Here is a 19,426-nt window from a genome sequence, read left to right on the forward strand (position 1 = left end):
TCTCCTATTTAACAGCCGCTCGATAGTCTCCAGCCGTGAAGGGAGAGGGCTGGAATGTTCCTGTGGAACCTCTCGAAGTGGGGCTGTCTTAACAGGTCTGGCCTGGGGGGCAGCTCCCAAGGAGGAAGAGAGGCCAACTCTAGAAGGTCCGGGAACCACTCCCTGTCCGGCCACCAAGGCGCCACCAACGTCAGGGCCGCCCCTTTCGCCTTTCTTAGATGGTTGAGGACCTGCCTGAGGACTGCAAAGGGAGGGAAAGCGTACATGTCCAGGCCGTCCCACGGGTGCTGGAACGCATCCTCCCAAAACGCGGCTGGGTCCGGCACCGGGGAGCAGTACACCGGCAGTTTGGTGTTTAGCCTCGTAGCAAACAGGTCCAGGGATGGGGAGCCCCACTTCCCTATTAGTTCCCTCGCTACTTCGGGGTGTAGGGACCATTCGGATCCCATCACCTGACCCCATCTGCTGAGGCCGTCGGCGACTACGTTTTTCTTGCCGGGAATGAATCTTGCCGTCAAGGAGGTCCCAAGGGCTTCGGTTTGGCTCAAGATCTCCTCCGTCAATCCGCAGAGATCCCTTGATCTCAGGCCTCCTTGCTTCTTGACGTAGGCGACCACTGTGGCATTGTCGCACATCAGACACACCGAGTGTCCTCCCACTGCTTCCTTGAATGCTTCCAGGGCATGCTTTACTGCCAAGAGCTCCAGTTTGTTTATGTGGAAGGTGCTCTGCTCTTGCGACCATATCCCCCGCACTGAGAGGGAATTCAGGTGGGCCCCAGCCTACCTTCGACGCGTCCGTAAACAGGAGCATCTCCGGGGGCACTGACCCGAGGGGCACACCCCGACGAGAGTTTGCAGGATTCAGCCACCAACCGAGGGCCTTCCTTGCTGCCAGTGAGATGGAAACCGGCTTTTGAGGTGTTTCCTCCTTCTGGGACCACCCTACTTTCAGGTCCCATTGTAGTGGCCTTAATCTCAGCCTTCCCTGGGGGACTAGTTTTTCCAGGGAGACCAGGTGGCCTAAAAGCCTTTGCCGGTCTCGGGGGGTGGCTTAGGAAGTTGCAGGCAATTTTTCGGAGGTTTGCCAGCCTGTCCCCCGAGGGGAAAGCTCGCCCCACTTCTGTATCCAATTCCATCCCCAGGTACACCATCCTGGTGGAGGGAGCTAGAAGGGACTTCTCCCAGTTCACCATGATTCCCAGGGTTTTGCAGAATGCCAGGAGGGCGTCTCTCTGTTCTATCAAGCGCTCCTTTGAGGAGGAAAGGAGTAGCCAGTCGTCTAGGTACCTGAGAAGGCGTATACCCCTCTTGTGGGCCCAAGACGACACCAGGGAGAACACCCTCGTGAACACTTGCGGGGCCGTTGCCAGTCCGAAGCAGAGTGACTTGAACTGGAAGGTCCGGTCCTCCCAACTTATGCGAAGGTATTTCCTGGAGGACGGGTGTACCGGGATCTGGAAGTAGGCGTCTTTGAGAACCAGGGACATCATGAAATCCCCTTGCCTCACGGAAGCCAGCACCGAGCGTGGTGTTTCCATCTTGAAGGGCGTCTTTAGGATGAATGAGTTGAGGACCGAAAGGTCTATGACCGGTCGCCACCCCCCTGACGACTTCTCCACCAGGAAAAGTCGACTGAAGAACCCGGGGGAGCGATCCACCACCTGCTGGAGGGCTCCCTTCTCCAGCAGTGCCTGAACTTCTAGCCTTAGGGCCTCCCTGTGCACAGGGTTCCGGGGCTGAGAGGCCAGATTGGCCGGCTCCCCTGTCAAGGGAGGCTTCTGGTCTAGGAAGGGGATTCGGTAACCGTCCCTGAGGACCTGGACTGTCCAGGGCTCGGCTCCGAGATCCTCCCAGTTCTGCCAACAGCATGAGAGGCAACCCCCCACCGGTGGCGAAAGACACGGTAGAGGGCCTCGACTCCTACTTCCTCCTAGGGAAGCGGTTGTTACGACCCCTCCTGGAAGAAGTAGGGTGTCTGGGCCTGAAGGGTGCCTGGGAAGGAGGGAGGGTCCTGGGGGAGGGCTGAGTTCCCTGGTCTCTCCAGTTCCGCAGGGGTGATTCCGTGGGGGGAGCCGAGAGGGTCCTATTCTGAGGTTTCGGCCGCTCACTAGGTCTTTTCGGCACCGACTGACGTAGGGGAGGGGCCCTATAAACGATTGGGCCTTGGCTGGCCTTCCTCCCCCGTTCCACAGACTCCTCCACTAGCTTCTCCGGAAAGAGAGCAGCTCCTTCCACTGGGGCGTTTCGAAGGGTCCTTAGCTCCCTCTCAGGAATGCTCCTAGGGAGTTTGGCCAGCACGGAATCCCTCCTCCTCAAGATCCAGTTCGCCCAGGACGAGACCAGTTGGGTCGTGAGGAAGCCCAAGGACTTACCCCCCGACAAAATTAGTTCTTTGAATTGGGCAAGAGAGGCCTCGTCCCTCAAGTCGTGGAGGGTGGGGAACCTGGCTACCGCCCCGGACCACAGATCTAACCAAGAAGCCACATGAATCGAGGTCCACGCTGTGACTTCCATAGCCATAGCCTCCTGGTGAGAGAAGGAGACTAGTCCCGACGTGAGCCTCTCTTCCGAGAGTCCGGGCGCTAGGGCTGCCAAGTTACCTTCCACCGATTTGGGGAGGAGAGGGGCACCTCCCGGACCATATAGCCTCCTCTGACTCGGCTTAGACGCTGGGAGTAGTCTAGCCGAGGAGTGCCAACGCAAGGAGTTACTGGAGCCTGCAATGAGTTTCTCCACCACCGTCAGGGCCTTCTCCGTATTGGTGGACCTAGGGAGGCTGAGAGAGGGCTTGGGTTCCTCTGGATCCCTGAACAGAAAGAAATCCACCGCCCATGGATCTGTTGTCCTCTACCGTCGGGGCTGGCTCCTCTAGCCGGTTCATGGAACCTAATCAGAGAGAGGACTCTCCTGAAAGCAGAACCTTCATCCACTGGACCCAATTCCTCCAGGGCATTCTGGAGTACCTCCTGGATAAGGGTCTCTTCCTCAGCGTCCCGCGACGGAGGAGAGGCCCCAGACCCTAGCTGGAGGGAAGCTGGAGAAGCTCCCCGGAGAGGGGCTCCTAAACCCGGTTGCACACCGGTCTCCTGCAAGGGGGGATGCCCCGAACGCCTGGCCCATCCCGAGGAGGTACTCATACCTGAGCGGTGGAGGGGCTCTGCACCCCCTAAGGAGGTATCGGCTCTAGGCTCCATCCGCGAAGGCGACAATCGTGTGGGAACACGGAAGAAGGGAGCCCGCTCGGTCATGGAGGCCAACCCTATGGCTGACGAGACCGAGGCAGGATCCACCGGGACCGAGGGACGAGTAGGGAGGGAGACGGCTGGGAACCCCCCATGAGAGACCTTCCTGGGGGCCATTGGGGTGGGGGCCACCCTCGGGGAAGGAGAACGCCTCCGCCCCTGGGGGGAGATGTCCCGACGCCTGTCACTCCCTCTACGATCCCGGCTACGATGATGAGAGCGGGAAGAGCCGCTCGAGGACGAGGAGTAACTACGTCTCCTGCGTCTCCCATGACGGCGCCTCTTCTTGGAGGAGCGTCTCCCTCCTACGGGAGGATCTCTCCCTTGAGTAGTAACTTGAAGAACTCCTCTCCCCTGACGAATCCCGACGTCTCTTGCTTCTCCTCCGGCGATTCCCATCGCGGGGGGAACGCGAGGAGCGTTTCGGCCGCGTCGGGGACACCTCTATCACATCGGGACCGCCCCTGAAGGCCGCCCCCAAGGCCATTCCCGGCTCCTCCTGTCCCCTAGACGGGAAGCCCCAGGACGGGAATGCATCGTCCTTCACTGGGGATCTGCCCGGAGTACGAGGGGGAAAGACATCCCCAACGGCAGAAGGGAAAAGGGTTGGAGCCGGGTGGTTGGGTGGATCCGTGACCGGGTAAACCGGTCCGGGTCCGGCCGCGAGCGGCGAGCTCCGCTCGAGAGCGGGAGGGGGCCGCCGCGAGGCGAGCTGTAGCGGGGAGAGCCGTAGACGAAGCGGGGAGAGCCGAAGCGGGAAGCTCCGCAGAGGGGAGGGACGGGTCCCCCCCCTGCACCGATGCCAAGAGAGAGGACCAGGACGGGGAGCCCTGGAGCTGCAACCGCGACCCGCAGTCCCTCAGCACCGCGGAAGCCTCCGGTACCACCTGTTGGGGAAACGACTCATCGGGACCCCCCCTGGGGGGAGACCCGGCAACGGACTCACCTAGGCCCCCTCGCTGGGAGGGGGCAGGAGAAAGAACCTGTAGCAAGGCGGGAGACTTCCTCTCCGACGATACCGAAGGAGAAGGGGCGCCGCCGTCTCTGCTGCTGCTCTCACTCCTCGATCCCCGCGAAATCTTCGCCGAAGAAGATTTAGACTTCTTTTTCTTCTTAGTGGAAGCCAAATCCCACTGATACGATGGCCAAGAAATGCACTCCAAGCACGTGTTGTCTTTAGAGCAAGCGCCCCCCCTACACGAATTACCAAAGAATGAGGATCAATCAGAGGGGGCGAGAGAAAAGCCCCACAAGCCCGGCCTTCAGGACCGGGGCAACGACGTTGAGGCTCCGAGGCCGACATCGCACAAAACCACGATACACGCACACAAAGCACACACACGGACAAAGGATAAGGGCCGGACACCGGACGAGCAGGGGCGTATTCACGCTCCTGCGACCAGAGAAGGACTGACTATAGGTCATTAGGATGGCTTGGTCTCCGACCCCTGGGGCATAGGCCTGACCTGGGTGCGGCATATAACCAGAATTTTCTGGTCGGACCCGGATCGACATCCGGGAATCTCCTATGAAATGGTTCGAGGTAAGTATCTCGCATCGGAACAAATTATTTTTTCCGCTTCCGCGCTCACTCCAAACCGGCGCCGGCATACAGGAGAGGTTTTGATTTTTAGGGCTTCGGCGTAAGAGGGTTAATCTTGAAAACTAAGCGCGCTGTGATTTTTTGAAAAAAAATATTTTTTCCGCTTCTGCGCTCACTCTGAAACACCTTAGGCACACGGGAGACAATTTTTTTTTTACCGCTTCGGCGTAAGAGGGTTAAATTTCGCTCGTTCCAGGTGCAAGGCAGCAAGCGTACCTACAATCAGGGAGTGAGAGACCAGATTACAATAGCCTAACTTTATCCCATCTTCTAGTTAAATAAGTTAAAAACAGCAAAAGAGAATGATCAAAGTATTGTTTTAAAGTTATACTCGTTGCATAAATGTGTACAGTCATGAGCAACCGAACCAGAAACGTTTTGCTAAGTACAACTGAATTGAATAACAACATCCATTTGGCTTGTATTTCAACTATTGCAAGATAATAAACAAGTAACCTACTTATGGTATAAATGACGTTATGTATAATAAGACTGTACATTTTTATGTAATAACTTTGTTCGTTATAGATCAAAGATCAGCAAGGAAACATGCTGTTAAATTTAAGCCAAATTGTAGCTGAAGCTGAGAACACTTTTCAAGCTGCTGATGACTATTATTGTGCATCGGCAACAAGGATAAAACTGTAAACTTATGCCATCAAACACAACCGTAGATAAAATTGAGAATCTTTACAATCAAAACTGCAGGTTTAGAAAAAAAAAAAAAAAAAAAAAAAAAAAAAAACACACACACACACACAAGACGTATTAAATTCCTATTTAGACAAAAACATGTCGTATAATAAAAAATTATCTTGTCTCATATCAATAAAGTATCTAGATATTTTATGCTACCTAGAATCAAGGCAATTTGCTCCGGATTGAGTTAAATACAGCAATACAGGTGGTCCCCGGGTTACGACGGGGGTTCCGTTCTTGAGACGCAAGCCGAAAATCATCGTAAGCCGGAAAAACATGGTCAAAAATCCTAAGAAAACCTTACTTTTAATGTTTTGGGTGCATTGAAAACTATGTAAACTGCATTCTTATGGCATTTTTCATAAAAAAAACCCTTCAAATATTGATTATTTTGCATTTTTGGTGTCATATTTCATTTCCCAGTCGTAACCCTGGAACATGCGTCGTAACCCTGGAAATAACGTCTATTGATAAGCGCCGTAACCTCGGAACGTTGTAAGCCGAGACCGTCGTAACCCGGGGACTGCCTGTATAAACTAGTATTCACCATCAGCTGATTTCCAAACCAAAACATTGACTGCTTTGTTAGTATTATATGATACAATAATATGAGAATACATACAATTTTATTCGATACAGTAATGTATAACTTTTTAAAAGATTCATGGAAAAGATGCATATTCGTTGTGTTTTTATTTCATAAACAAATATACATAGCCATCAGAAGCCTGACATCGCTCAATTATACCGATGTCTGTCTGACTGATTCCCGTTTCGTGTCCAATTTATTTTTTCTGCTGATATATCTTGGTCAGAAAGCATTGTATCTCCAGAATTGGCTTATACAGGTAGTGCTCGAGTTACGATAATCCGATGTTACGATGGGGTTAGCAATTAATACTAAAAAAAGTTGAAAATGCGTATTTTTAAATTTTGCGCACAGCGAGCGCTGGCAGCAGCGTACTACGCTGTACGATATGTTGGCCCGAGGGCTGGCGTAGGTACAGCGGCAATGAGTTCGACCTCACTTGCGCTCGTTTTGAACCAAGTAACATTAGGTCAGTGTTCGTTTGTGGTTTTTAGAGTTTTTTTTTCAAGTACCGAAAATTAAAACAAAAAAACTATGTCTGCCAAACAACCAAATAGGTGTCCTGCTGGTAGTGCAAAAAAGAAGAGACAATCCATCACTTTGGAGCAGAAACTGAAAATAATAAACCAGCGTGAAGCGGGAAAGGCAGTCATGGTTATCGCACGTGACGAACGTTTATCGCAATCGACGGTATCCACCATCCTCAAGGACAAGAAACGCGTAATGGATGCTGTAAAGGCATCTGCTTCAGTTCATTCAACGGTTATATCAAAGAAGAGGATAGGGCCTTTGGAAGAAATGGAGCAGTTACTGGTCCCGTGGATGGAGGATCAAATACAAAAGCGTATGCCGCTCACCCTCTTAACCATTCAGACAAAGGCGCGCATGCTTTTTGAAGAACTGAAGAAGAATTATGATGATAACCACAACAAAAGTTTTGCAGCAAGTGCTGGATGGTTTCATCGTTTCAAGAGCCGCCATAATTTTCAGTGTGAAAATTAGCGGTGAAGCAGCAAGCGCTGATGCCGACGGAGCCGCTAAATTTAAGGATGTTTTACACGAGATCGTCGTTAATGAAGGCTATTTGCCAGAGCAAATCTTTAAATGTTGACGAAACCGGACTTTATTGGAAACGTATGCCACAACGGTCCTACATCCACAAAGAAGCAACGGCGATGCCCGGGTTTAAGGCATACAAGGATCGATTGACTCTTCTGCTTGGGGGAAATGTGGCTGGGTATAAACTTAAGCCCTTTATGATTTATCACTCAGAAAATCCAAGGGCTTTAAAAAACATCGACAAGCATACACTTCCTGTGCATTACCGTCATAATAAAAAAGCTTGGATGACTGCAATATTGTTCGAGGACTGGTTTTCTTCATTGCTTCATTCCGGAAGTGAAAGATCATTGTAGGAAAAATAACATCCCCTTCAAAATTCTTCTGATTCTCGACAATGCTCCTGGCCACCCTCAGCACATCGGAGATATTAACGAGAATGTAAAAGTTGTGTTTCTGCCACCAAACACAACTTCTCTCATACAACCCATGGATCAGGGTGCTGTGGCTACGTTCAAGGCGTATTATCTTCGGAACATGTTTGCGCAGGCTGTTCAGGCTACGGATAACGAGGAGAAAGATCTCAGAACTTTCTGGAAAGAATTTAGTGTGTTAACTCCATTATGAACATTGGAAGGGCGTGGAAGGAGGTAAAGAAAGAGTGTATGAATGGGGTCTGGAAAAATCTGCTGAAAGTGTATGTGAACTCGTTTAAAGGTTTCGATCAGAATGAAGAAGAAGTGGAAATCAATAAAAAGATCTTGATACTTGGGAAAAGTTTAGATTTAGAAATTGACGAGGAAGATATCCAAGAACTTATAGATGTGCAAGATGTAGAGCTAACGGCAGAGGATTTAATTGCACTTGCAGAAGAGAAAAAAAAAGCAGAAGAGGAAGAAGAAATAAAAGAGCCGGAGCGAACGTTTACAACTAAAAAACTGGCAGAGGCGTTTGCTTTATTTGATCAAGGACTGAAACTTTTAAGTGAAATGGATGGGGACGAGGAACGGTTTGCCAAAGTTCAGAGGGCTCATCAAGACAGTGTTGCATGTTACCGATTAATTTATGAAGAACGAAAAAAATGCACTGTGCAACCTACAATGGATTTTTTCTTCAAGAGAACGACTCCAGTGCATTCCGCTTCCCCAAGCCCTACCCCCTCACTTGAGACTCGATCCTGTACGTCTCGGAACAGTTGTTTCCTCGAGACACCTGAACTAACAGAAGAAGAAATTCTATCTGAGGAAGAGCGAATTGATGATCCTGCTGCTTTATCATCATCCTCCTCTTCCGATCTTTAGTTATAGTAGCCATGAACAGCCTGACACCGATCACGTATGCCGACAACGGACCGAATCTTGGTGAGTATCCTTTACGCTACAGTCTGATCCTTGTTCTTATTATTAAATTTCTTTTTATACTTAATTATCATAAGTCAATCTGCATTGAAACACCCGAACTAGCTGATATTAATAATTACTATACCATATATGTATAGGTATACTGTGTAGTGTAGGCTAATCTTCCATATATGTGTATATAGCCTAGCCTATATGGTACTGATTAACTTAGTGTAGGCTAGGCTATATCCGAGATACGATTTTCTCAACTTACGATGGGTTTTTCGGAACCTAACCCCATCGTAAGTAGGAGAATACCTGTACTAATAAATTATATCATATACATATGTAGTATACAGTAAATACCCATGTTATCCTGGTACCCCCCTCAAAAATTGCTTAAAACTGCCTACTTTAATAGTTAACCCACCCAAGACCACTATTCAATGTTTATAACTGCCTACTTTAGTTCAAACACCAAATATGTCTTCAACTACCACCTTAAACCAAATTCAAGACAGTTTCAAAGTTATTTTACAACATTAGCCTTAAAAATATATGTAGTTACATACTACTGTACATATGTAGCCTACTAGCCTATGGATTACAACTAGAAGCCTACATAGGCATGTGCTATTACGTACTCACGTGGGCCTCTTTCCTTTTATAAGGAGAGAGAGGGAGAGAGGTAAGAGAAACATCAAAATTATGTAAATCATATGGGTAATCACCAACGATCTATGTTGATCAAGATTGCGAGGATTTTGCAGTACAATCGGATGAATAATAAAGATAATGCTACCAGCAGCATGCAGCAAAACATCTCTTCCCTTCTTCACAACACATCTGACGTTTAGGCTTCTTTCCCTTTTGGATGCTACATAATTATCTCGTTTATATGGGTACAATTTAAAGAACGCGGCGAACACAACTTCAATAACAACATAAACAAAACGTGGGTAGGCCAGTGTTGCCAAATGGGAATGGCAATTTCGTGCTAGATTTTGCTTCATAAAGTGCTAAAAAATTCACATCATAAACAACCATGCCACCCAGCCAATCTCATCCGATTGCTCTCTTTTTTTATTCAAACATGTTTCTAATATACACAGTGTACTTGTATATTACATTACATGATTCCTAATACTAGTCTATTATTTTCTTCATTTAACAACTTTGAAATATTATTTCCATCTCTTCACAATGTCTTCCTTTCTAAGTACTACACCATCTTGATCTTTTATTTGTTTGATATGTGTAATATCATTGGTGCTCTTATTTCTAGACTTTGATAGCTTGATCATCTTGTTTAATCCTTCCTTTGTCCCCAGCTCATTATACACATCATACGACTTTGCTTTAACTTGGGGTACCACCTTTTTCACCACCTTGTTTTTCTCTCTGAACCTATCTCTGTCTTCCAATGATTGTGACTCTTCCCATCTTTTCTTTGCCTCCTTATCTTTTACTACTTTCTCAATGTCTTCTTCCCACCACCAACTCTCCTTTCCTTCCCATATGATACCAGATGTCTCTCCTAGCAGCTCCTTTCCATGCTTTCTCATTACTGCTCGTGCCCACCATTCTTGAACAGCTTCAATTCCTATATCAATATCCTCCAAAACCCTCCTCTTAAACTCTCTCTTCTTATCCCTTTCCCTCACTAATTTGTACCATTTAATTTTCCTTATCCATTTAGCTTTCATTTTTCTTTCCCTTTTTAGCTTAAAATCCATACGTAGTAGTCTGTGTTGGGGGGCTACATAATCACCTGGGATTACTTTACAGTTCTTGACCTCCACCAGCTTTATCCTTTTATACAGGAAGTAGTCTATCTGGGAGCATCTTCCCCCACTCCTATATGTTATTAGGTGTTCCCTTTTCTTCTTAAAGAATGTGTTTACTATTGCCATGTCAAATGACGCAGCAAAGTCCATTACACTCTCTCCTTCTGGGTTTCTCTCCCCAATTCCACAGTCCCTATGCACCCGACCAATCACCTCATTTTCACTTCCGACATGGCCATTCAAATCTGTCCCCACTATCACCCTCTCATGTTTGTTCAGTTCTTGCATTACTCCATCCAATCCAAGTCTCTCCAGAAATTTCCCTTCTCTTCTGTGCAATCAACTTGTAGTGCATATGCACTTTTATTATTCATAAGCTCCTCTCCTCCATAACATATCTTCAATCTGATAAGGTCATTCTTTCTATGCACTTCTATCACTGTATTCTTCAGTTCACCAGACAGTACTACACCAACTCCATTTCTACCTTGTTTATTTGCTCCACCATAATACAGCTTATACCATTACCTAACTCTTTAGCTTTACTTCCTTTCCATCGCATTTATTGCACACACATAACATCTACTTTCTTTTCTCTCATCAAGTCTGCCAGTTCTCTACCTCTCCCAGTCATGGACCCAATATTAAGCTGACATACTCTAAATCCAATGTGAGCTTGCTTCTTTAGCTGCACCTGCTCCTGATGCAGTAGCCCTTGCCTACGAGCCTGACCGAAACTCAAAAGTCTACAGGTGCCATAATCCACCTTACAGTGCCCTAGACTTGTTGACAATGCCTTAGCCAGTGTCATGGCCAGATATTTTGCCCTAATATGCAATATCTCTTTAATGAAAATGTGGAATTTCATTTGTAGTTCTACAAATTTTTAATGTCAGATGAACTTAAATGAACTGGTAAATCTTGAGAGAGAGAGAGAGAGTTTTCTCCATCTCTTTATTTATCATATCTTCTGGTGAATAAAAAAGCAACAGAGAATGATAAAAGCATTGTTAGTAACATTATAATCGTTGCTTAAACATTACAGCCATAAAGAACTGAACGATAACTGTTCTTTTGCTACAACAACCGAACAGAATCTGACAATAACAATGTTTTGCTTGAATTTCAGCCATCGTACAAGAGTAAAAAATTACCGTAGTTGTTACAAAAGATGTTAATTAAGTAGAACAGGACTTGAATATTTTTGCCTCATGTATACATTTATTTGCAATGGATAAAATATTGGCAAGGAACTATAGTACAGTGTTCCCTACATATTTGTGGGGGATGCATACCAGAGCCCTCCAGCAAATAGCTAGAATCCACAAATAGTTGAAACCCCTATAAAAATGTTTATACTTGTTTTTATTTTTTAATAGTTTTATCACAAAGTGCATTTTATGATGAAATTGATAAAAACAAGAATCTGTGGATATTCATCATAAAAAACACTGCGAATATGCCAATTTCCCACGAATAATGGGTAGATATGGTCCATAGAGAAATCCATGAATACGCGAGTCCACGAATGCCAAGAATGCGAATACAGGGGCCCATTACACTGCTAAATTTAAGCTGCAGTTGCAGCTGAACCTGAGAAAAAAATATGTTCACACTACTAATGACTACAGTGGTCCACCCGTATTCGCAGGGGATGTGTACCAGAAAACCCTCTGCAAATAGTTCAAATTCCCCTCTTAATATGCTTAGAGCTCATATCTTGAAAGTGGAAACACCAAAGTACCCCTAAAAATACAATCCTACATCAAATGTACATTAAAATATCATCCTATTATGGTACATACTAATCTTTGACAAGCAGATATGTTGTGGAAAATAAAAAAACTCTCTCTCTCTCTCTCTCTCAAGATTGCATTTATCCTTTTTTTCCTTTCCATTTGGTGAGGCTTTGTAACTGAAGTATGGATATAAGGGATGTTGTAATTTGATTTTTTTTTTTTTTTTTTTTTTTTACTCTCTCAGGAATTAGTTTATTGAGGAGAATATACGGCAGTGACTTGTTTCATCTTTTCATGGGAGGTGTGTTGGGGCATGCAAAGTGTGTGGGTCGGAGGACACCCAAGGTTTGGGCGAGATCAGCAGAAATCCTCAGGTAGCAACAAGAGTTTTTTTTTTCTTGCACTCAAGGCCTATATTTCAATCAACTGGTAACTTGACTGTGAGAGTTAGAAAGGGTGTTTTTTCCTGTAAAGTGCCGGAAATGTTCATCTTTGGAATATTTATTTGATGGGGACTGGTATATTTTTTCTTTGGCAATTTGTGAGGGAAACTTGGGAAATATTGTTGGTATTCTAATGTTATTAAGGTTGGGGTTGAATCCTGAATAGTACTAAGGGTTTCTCTAAGTGAGATAAAATGAGACATTAAGGATGAGACTTTGTTACATAGTCACTAATATTGCAGCGGGAGTTCGCCCTTTTCAGGGAATTGTTGATGGTGTTCTTTCTCAGCCAGTTCAGATTTTCACTGAAGATGTTAATAACTTTTTTACTGGCAAGGGAATTAAAATTATGTAGAGGCGTTAAGGGAGGCAAAGGCCTTCCTGGATTTCAAGAAAGGGGCTTAGCACATCACTGCTGTAGTTTTCAATATATAAAATACTGGTCATGGTCCAAACTAAAAGCATTTCTGAGGACAGCCTATGGAACAAAGGAACATGGGGATATGGTCCAAGACCTGAGAGGTTTCTACAAGATTAGGAAAGGTCAGAAACCATGATTGAGCATTGCTCTCAGCTTTTTGATGCAGTGGGAGAATTGATACAGAAATTGGAAAATTCCACATTGGTAAACGGTAATAATATCTCCCTTGGCAACTTGCAAAGCTTGTAAAAATCATGTACAAATAAAAAAAGTTACTGAATTTTCGTTCTTGGTAAATTTACGTAAATATTTTTCGACAAATATGCTAAAATTTGTTACTGATCTCATTTCTTATTTGTTTTGATATTGTGTAAGCTGTAATTACAATTTTACAAAAATAAAATAAAATAATTTATTAGAAAAAATATATATAAGAAGGTAAAATTTACAATTGTCTTGTAAGAGATCCCACAAGGGGTTGTAAATGGTCATTTTCAACTTCTCGTGGAAGTTATGGAAAATTTTTTAGTTTCTTTCTTTAACCATGTGCATTTGTGTATCTTCCTCTTTCCATTTATGTTTTTTATTTTCTATAATTGTCTGACCTTCAAGTTTACCCAGCCTGAGGAGCTGCATATTGATTTTTTACCTGTTCAATAAGGGTTAAAAAGATATTTTTTATAATAAGATGAAGTGCTATCGACTAGCCTTGCACAGCATCCTAATAAAAAAATTCCAGCGCAAGTGACTGCTACAATGCGGTGGTGACAGGTCCCGCCCACTGCAACGGGAACTTGCAAGTGTCAGAAGCCAACAGCTTCATTCTTATTTATTGCTGCTAAGTCTCAGAAGCCAACAGCTTCATTCTTATTTATTGCTGCTAAGTCTCAGAAGCCAACAGCTTCATTCTTATTTATTGCTGCTAAGTCAATGAAAATCAGAGGGAGGGGGCGGGCACTGATTTAGTAATTACTAAGTAAGTATATTTACAAAAATTTATTTTATTATAAAAATATAATTTGTATAAAAGTAACTTAAGTAACTCACCAAGTGATTACTTAGCTGAATCCCACACTGTAAGGGGGTCGGATGAATGGAGTGAACTAATTCAATGCATTAAAGGAATGTTATTACTGAACTAGAGGAAAGGCTAACACTGGCTCAGTGTTTGTCGCTTGCTTACCTGGTAAGAGAGCTAAAGCAGGAGATGCTGCCACTGGTGGTGCTCATCTGAACCTGTAGCAGAGCGGCAGTGAGCTGGGAAGTTGCCTCTACATTGGGGAAGTCTTGCAACAGGGGATCTGCCTGACCACTGACAAGACTAAAGATGTAATATTCAAGCTCTTGCCCTGTGCACAGTACCATAACAACAAAACCAGAGAATAAACCTGTCACCTTTACACCATAACACACATTCATGATAAAAAGACACTAACCAACCAACAAACTGGTGGGTCCTCCAGGTGCTAGGTAACCTCCCGGCTCCTCATAACTTGACATCCTTGACACAAGGAAAAGAGAGGAGAGAAATAGTGCCTCTCCTATGCTTCCTCATCCAATATCATGCCAGCCACCACCAATGGGCCCAGGGCAATGCAATTTTCAAACATTGTTTCTACTTCTTTAAAATAAAGTGACGCAAATATCAACTTACACCTCCAATAAGCTGACTGAAGGATCACAGAGAGAAAAGTTATGTTTAAAGGAGAGAAAAGTGGCCACAGCTCTGACCTCATGTGCTCTCATTTTAAGGAAGCGATTCCTCCTGTATCCAGGAATGAGCTTCAGTTATTACGTCTCTGATAAAGAATGAGAGGCCATTCTTGGAAAGCAGACAGGAGGGGTCCTTGACAGAACATCAGAGGTTACTTGAGGATCCCCTGATCTCCATTCTCTCCAGGTAACACCTCAGTGCTCTGACCAGGCTGAGACCTCTTCTTCTTTGTCTGAGCCCAGGATACCTGTTAAGTTCCTTATACGAAAAGAGTGGCGCCATGGATTATTAGGCTCCTCGTTCTTGACTAGAAAGCCCAAGGTGAAGGAGCTGACTGCATCGCCTTGGGAGAATCCGACTCTTCTATCAATAGCGTGTAGCTCGCTCAAGTGTTTAGCCGTAGCTAGGGATACTAAAAAACAACCTTGAGAGAGGTGGACTTGAGGGGCTCGAAGGGAGGGCCCCCAAGCCACTTTCATAATATGTCCAAGTTCCAGGAAACCACTGTCGACCTCTTCTGCTTGGAAGTACAGTAGTGCCTCAGGTTACGAAATTAATCTGTTCCGAAGCGGCTTTTGTAACCTGATTTTTTCGTATCTAGAACTACGTTTTACATGTAAATTGCCTAATTCGTTCCAAGCCCTACAAAACCACCACAGTAAATTTTATAATAAAGATAATTGACCAATAAACAATGAAATTCCACAATTTAGACCATTCAGTACTTAACCTAACCGTTACTGCACCTGTAAATAAAGTATTAGTGTACAGGGTACAAGAAATACTGTGTACATGTACGTACGTATGTAGTAAAATGAGGAACCATACCTTTCTAGTGAGGTGATGTCCGGAAGTGGCGACAGATGGGGAGGACAAACGGCAGAAAACATGAACACTTAACTTTACGAAAAACATTAAAAAAATGGTAGAAAACCTTAACACTAAACTTTACGAAACACATTAAGAAATGGCAGAAAACATTAACACTTCTTGATTATCTCCATAGAAAACATCCTTTCTTTCCGTGAACTTCAGCAATATTCTTGGGACCCATGGCTAATAACATAAGTCATCAAGTTCACACACAACACGATAAAGTAACTTACAGTACAATGAAAGCGAAATCACTAACACGAATTTATGTTAACAATTAAATGTATGTGAACGAATGATTTCCAGGTGTTTACGATAACGCTGCCGCAAAAAATGGTCAAGGAACGCCTTTACATAGACGCATGATGGGACAGACGCTGACCAATAGGAGAGCAGGATCTTACGGCAGTGACTAGCATCAGGAACCAACTAGAGAGCGGGAGGATGGTGGCGAGTCTACCAAGTTCACAGCGCACCAGTTTTAAAATTGGTCTTGGCAGCCCGGGCGAAACTCGGACTTTACCCTTTCCCAACCTGAATTATTTTCGTACACAGAAGCAGAAAAATCTTCGTCTTTGCTTTTGTAACCTGAATTTTCCGTATATAGGACTTTCGTATGTAGAGGGTTCACTGTATTGAAAGATTTCAGGTCATAAAGACCTTGATTCAACGAAAGATACAGATTACGATCCTTAAGGGGGCCGGCAGGCTAATGCCGTTCTTTAAGGACAGGACTCTGATATTCATACCACTTAATAAGGTGACTTGGGACATCGCCAAACTGCGTATGAATTTTGCTTCTGACCTTCGGTTTTGTGGCGCCTTTCAAATTCTATCTCCTCCCTTGATATTTAATATTAAGACCTGGGATTACTACCATATATAGACCTGATGTAGACCTCCAATCAAATTAGGAGTTTTTTTTCTAAAGTAATTTTTTTGCTAAATATGAATTTTTCATTATGGTAAAAAAATAAACCCTATAAATTAGGAAAACTAAATTTATATATAAAAAAAAAGACGAAACAAAAATAGGAAAAAAGGGCTTCATTTGATTGTTCTATAACATTTTTCTGAGTTATATACCAAATTCCAATGTTATAGCTTTAAAACTAAGTGAGAAGATAGATTTTGAAGGTCAATAACTAGTTTGAGATACGGGCATTCAAAGTTTTTCTTGATGAACTTTGAATGGAAGCGCAGGTTGGAGCGGGGTCTAGGATGAGACTGGGGTAGTTTTTCATTAAAGGGGTACTGTTGGAGTGGAGAGACGAACTTCAGACAAAAGAGTGCCAACGAAGAAGGCTTGGAACTTGACGATTGAGTCAAGAGGTTCAGAGTCAACTTCTTCTGCAGAAGTAGAGTTAATAATCACTGGGTAGCCGCAAAGGTGTTGTTCAGTGATGAAACTCAAGGATAACCAGCGGCAAATAAATATAATTTGCTGCAGGGGAACATTACACATACTCGAGGATCAATATCACAGCATGCTACGAGTTACAGGTACAATTCCGAGGTTAGGATATGGCCAAGAAGAAGATATCCAACCATCTACTGCTGTAATCGACAATCACCACTGTCAGCCCGTAAAAGAACGGAATTATGATTAAAAACAAAAAATAAGGATACTCCTCTCGCATCCAAGGGCACTGCCCTCAGAAATGAAAGGAGATCCCTCAAACACCAACACCACATGACAATCTCCCCCCCTCTTTGTCCAATAAGCTTGCGAAAGAGGAGAGGAAATACCGGAAGGAAAAAAAAAAGGACAAACCTCCGAAGTTCCCCTCGGTAATTTCCAAGCGTACGTAAATTTCAAATGCATACACTGTCTTGCCCTGACGCTAAAGGGTGAAAATATGTAATAAGGGTGTATGCACACCCTTGCCCCTGACCCTCAACACAAAGCAGAAAGGCAGCTAGCAAGACTATCACAAAGTGGGTTTGTATATTAATTTTTGAAGTTAATTAATCATTAACATCAAAAACTATAAATATATTCATTCACAATAAATACAGATTCCACTGGGAAAATTGTGATTAAACGGCTAGTCCGCAAGAGCTCACAAACATACATCTTCGTTGGAAGATACCCGAAAGCAGAGTGGAGTGTTTACATTCGAGCAGGCAGGCCTATCCGCCTACCAGATGGTAGTTACTGCCTAACCACCTAGTTCAAGAATTTAACGGCCATATTCCAGCCTACGCCCAAAGTACGTAATTCCTAATGTAAAGGACTAAGGGTATGTATATCATGTAGGAACAACCTAATATTCTGAGCTACAAGAAGGGAAAAACTAAAGCAAATAAAGCAACCAAGTTGAACGCAACAGACGAAAAACCAACTTCAGCAAGCAACAGAAAAAGCAGTGAACATGAACTCAAGAGCAAGATGAACGATGTCTTGTCGATTGTGCGGCATGAATAAGAATGATGCTGTTGGCTTCTGTCGCTTGCGAATTTCCGTTGTGGTGGGCAGACCTGTCACCCCTTCATTGCAGCAATCACTTGCACGCAAATTTTTTAATTCAGGATCCCGTGAGAGGCTAATCGTTAGCTATGTAATTACTTGGTAAGTTACTTTAAAAAAAAAAAACCATTTTAACTTGAATACATGAATAATTTTATATTACATTCAACACCTCATGTGTTACACAAACATTGATTCTTCAACATAGACTTGGGAGACTCATATCAGCAAAAAGTAAATCAAGTTAAGGCAATGTGGTAGCATGACAGTGAATTTCTTACTTTCATGCAGTAACTACAGCTTAAAATACACCTCTCCTTGAATCAATGAAAATCAACAAATCAGAAAAATAACAAGAACAATACTGGTATCATGCACTACTCTGAAACCATAATCATATTATTTACCTAAATTAATGAGTGACGTTCCCTGATCGAGGGCGACTTCACCAAGGCCATTAATGGTCACCCCATTCACCATATTGAGAGCTGGAGAGAGAGAAAGAATACCGCTGGTTAACTTGTAGTCAGAAACCCTAAAAATATTGCATACAGTATTACAGCTCTTTTTATTGACTCAAAAAGTATTTCAAATATTTCACTGGTAATTCTCATGCAAAAGTACAGTAGTACTCTGTGAAAATAAAATAACATTATATTTAGTCTGCCCAAAACATATTATAAGAGCAATTAATAGTTAAAAATAGTTCAATTAGACCAGAATCCATTCCACGTGAAACAATTCACCTTATCAAGTGCTTCTTGGTCAAACTTATCTTTCAATGGCACAAAACACTAAATTGCAGACAGACTAATTTATAAGAAGATAATTCCACACATGAATAAATATTTTTAGTTACCACAGGGCTGACCAAGTACTAGTTTAACTTTCAACGGAACAATACATACTGTATTTATTTGTTGTAATATAATATACTAGGTTCTTATAACACAAGCTTAACTTGAAAGTCATTCTTGTAACATTTAAGAACACTCCCTGAACTTTACTGTATTTATTACTATAAATGAATATAACTTCAGAGTTAGGTTTTGAGGCTCTTAGGGCTTGCATTTCCACTAAACCTCAAAATTGGAATGCATAGAGGTTGAACACAATGTACAAATAGGGTGGAAGAGACTAAAAATTTGTACAGTTAGGGCTGAAGAGACTAAAAGGAAACAACAAAATGTATAAGGAAGAGAGCAATGTAGATGGGGCTGAAGGAATGTTAACAAGAACCTTTGAATAATTTAAAGGCACATTTTTATTGTTTTTATTTTCTTGAGTTTCAACCAACAAAATAGGGAGTTTTAAGTGTTTTTATAGGGGTTTCAACTATTCACAAATTCTAGCTATTTAAGGGGAACACTGTATTGGCCAATTATTAAGTAATAAAGCTGAGCCAAAGAAGCGAGTAATAAGAAAAATAGTAGCTGAACCAAAGA

The 19,426-nt window shown here is 43.6% G+C and overlaps 1 protein-coding gene across 1 annotated transcript in view; it reads right to left on the bottom strand.

Annotated features, from left to right (window-relative positions):
* Positions 1-19,426, bottom strand: part of LOC135203426 (histone-arginine methyltransferase CARMER-like) — a 261,863-nt gene that overhangs the window by 46,482 nt on the left and 195,955 nt on the right. Inside the window, exon 11 of the mRNA XM_064233154.1 lies at positions 18,389-18,469. Within this exon, the coding sequence (XP_064089224.1) occupies positions 18,389-18,469 (81 nt within the window). The remainder of the gene's footprint in view (positions 1-18,388; positions 18,470-19,426) is intronic.

This window comes from Macrobrachium nipponense, chromosome 36 (genome assembly GCF_015104395.2).
Source record: "Macrobrachium nipponense isolate FS-2020 chromosome 36, ASM1510439v2, whole genome shotgun sequence".
NCBI classification, from domain to species: domain Eukaryota; kingdom Metazoa; phylum Arthropoda; class Malacostraca; order Decapoda; family Palaemonidae; genus Macrobrachium; species Macrobrachium nipponense.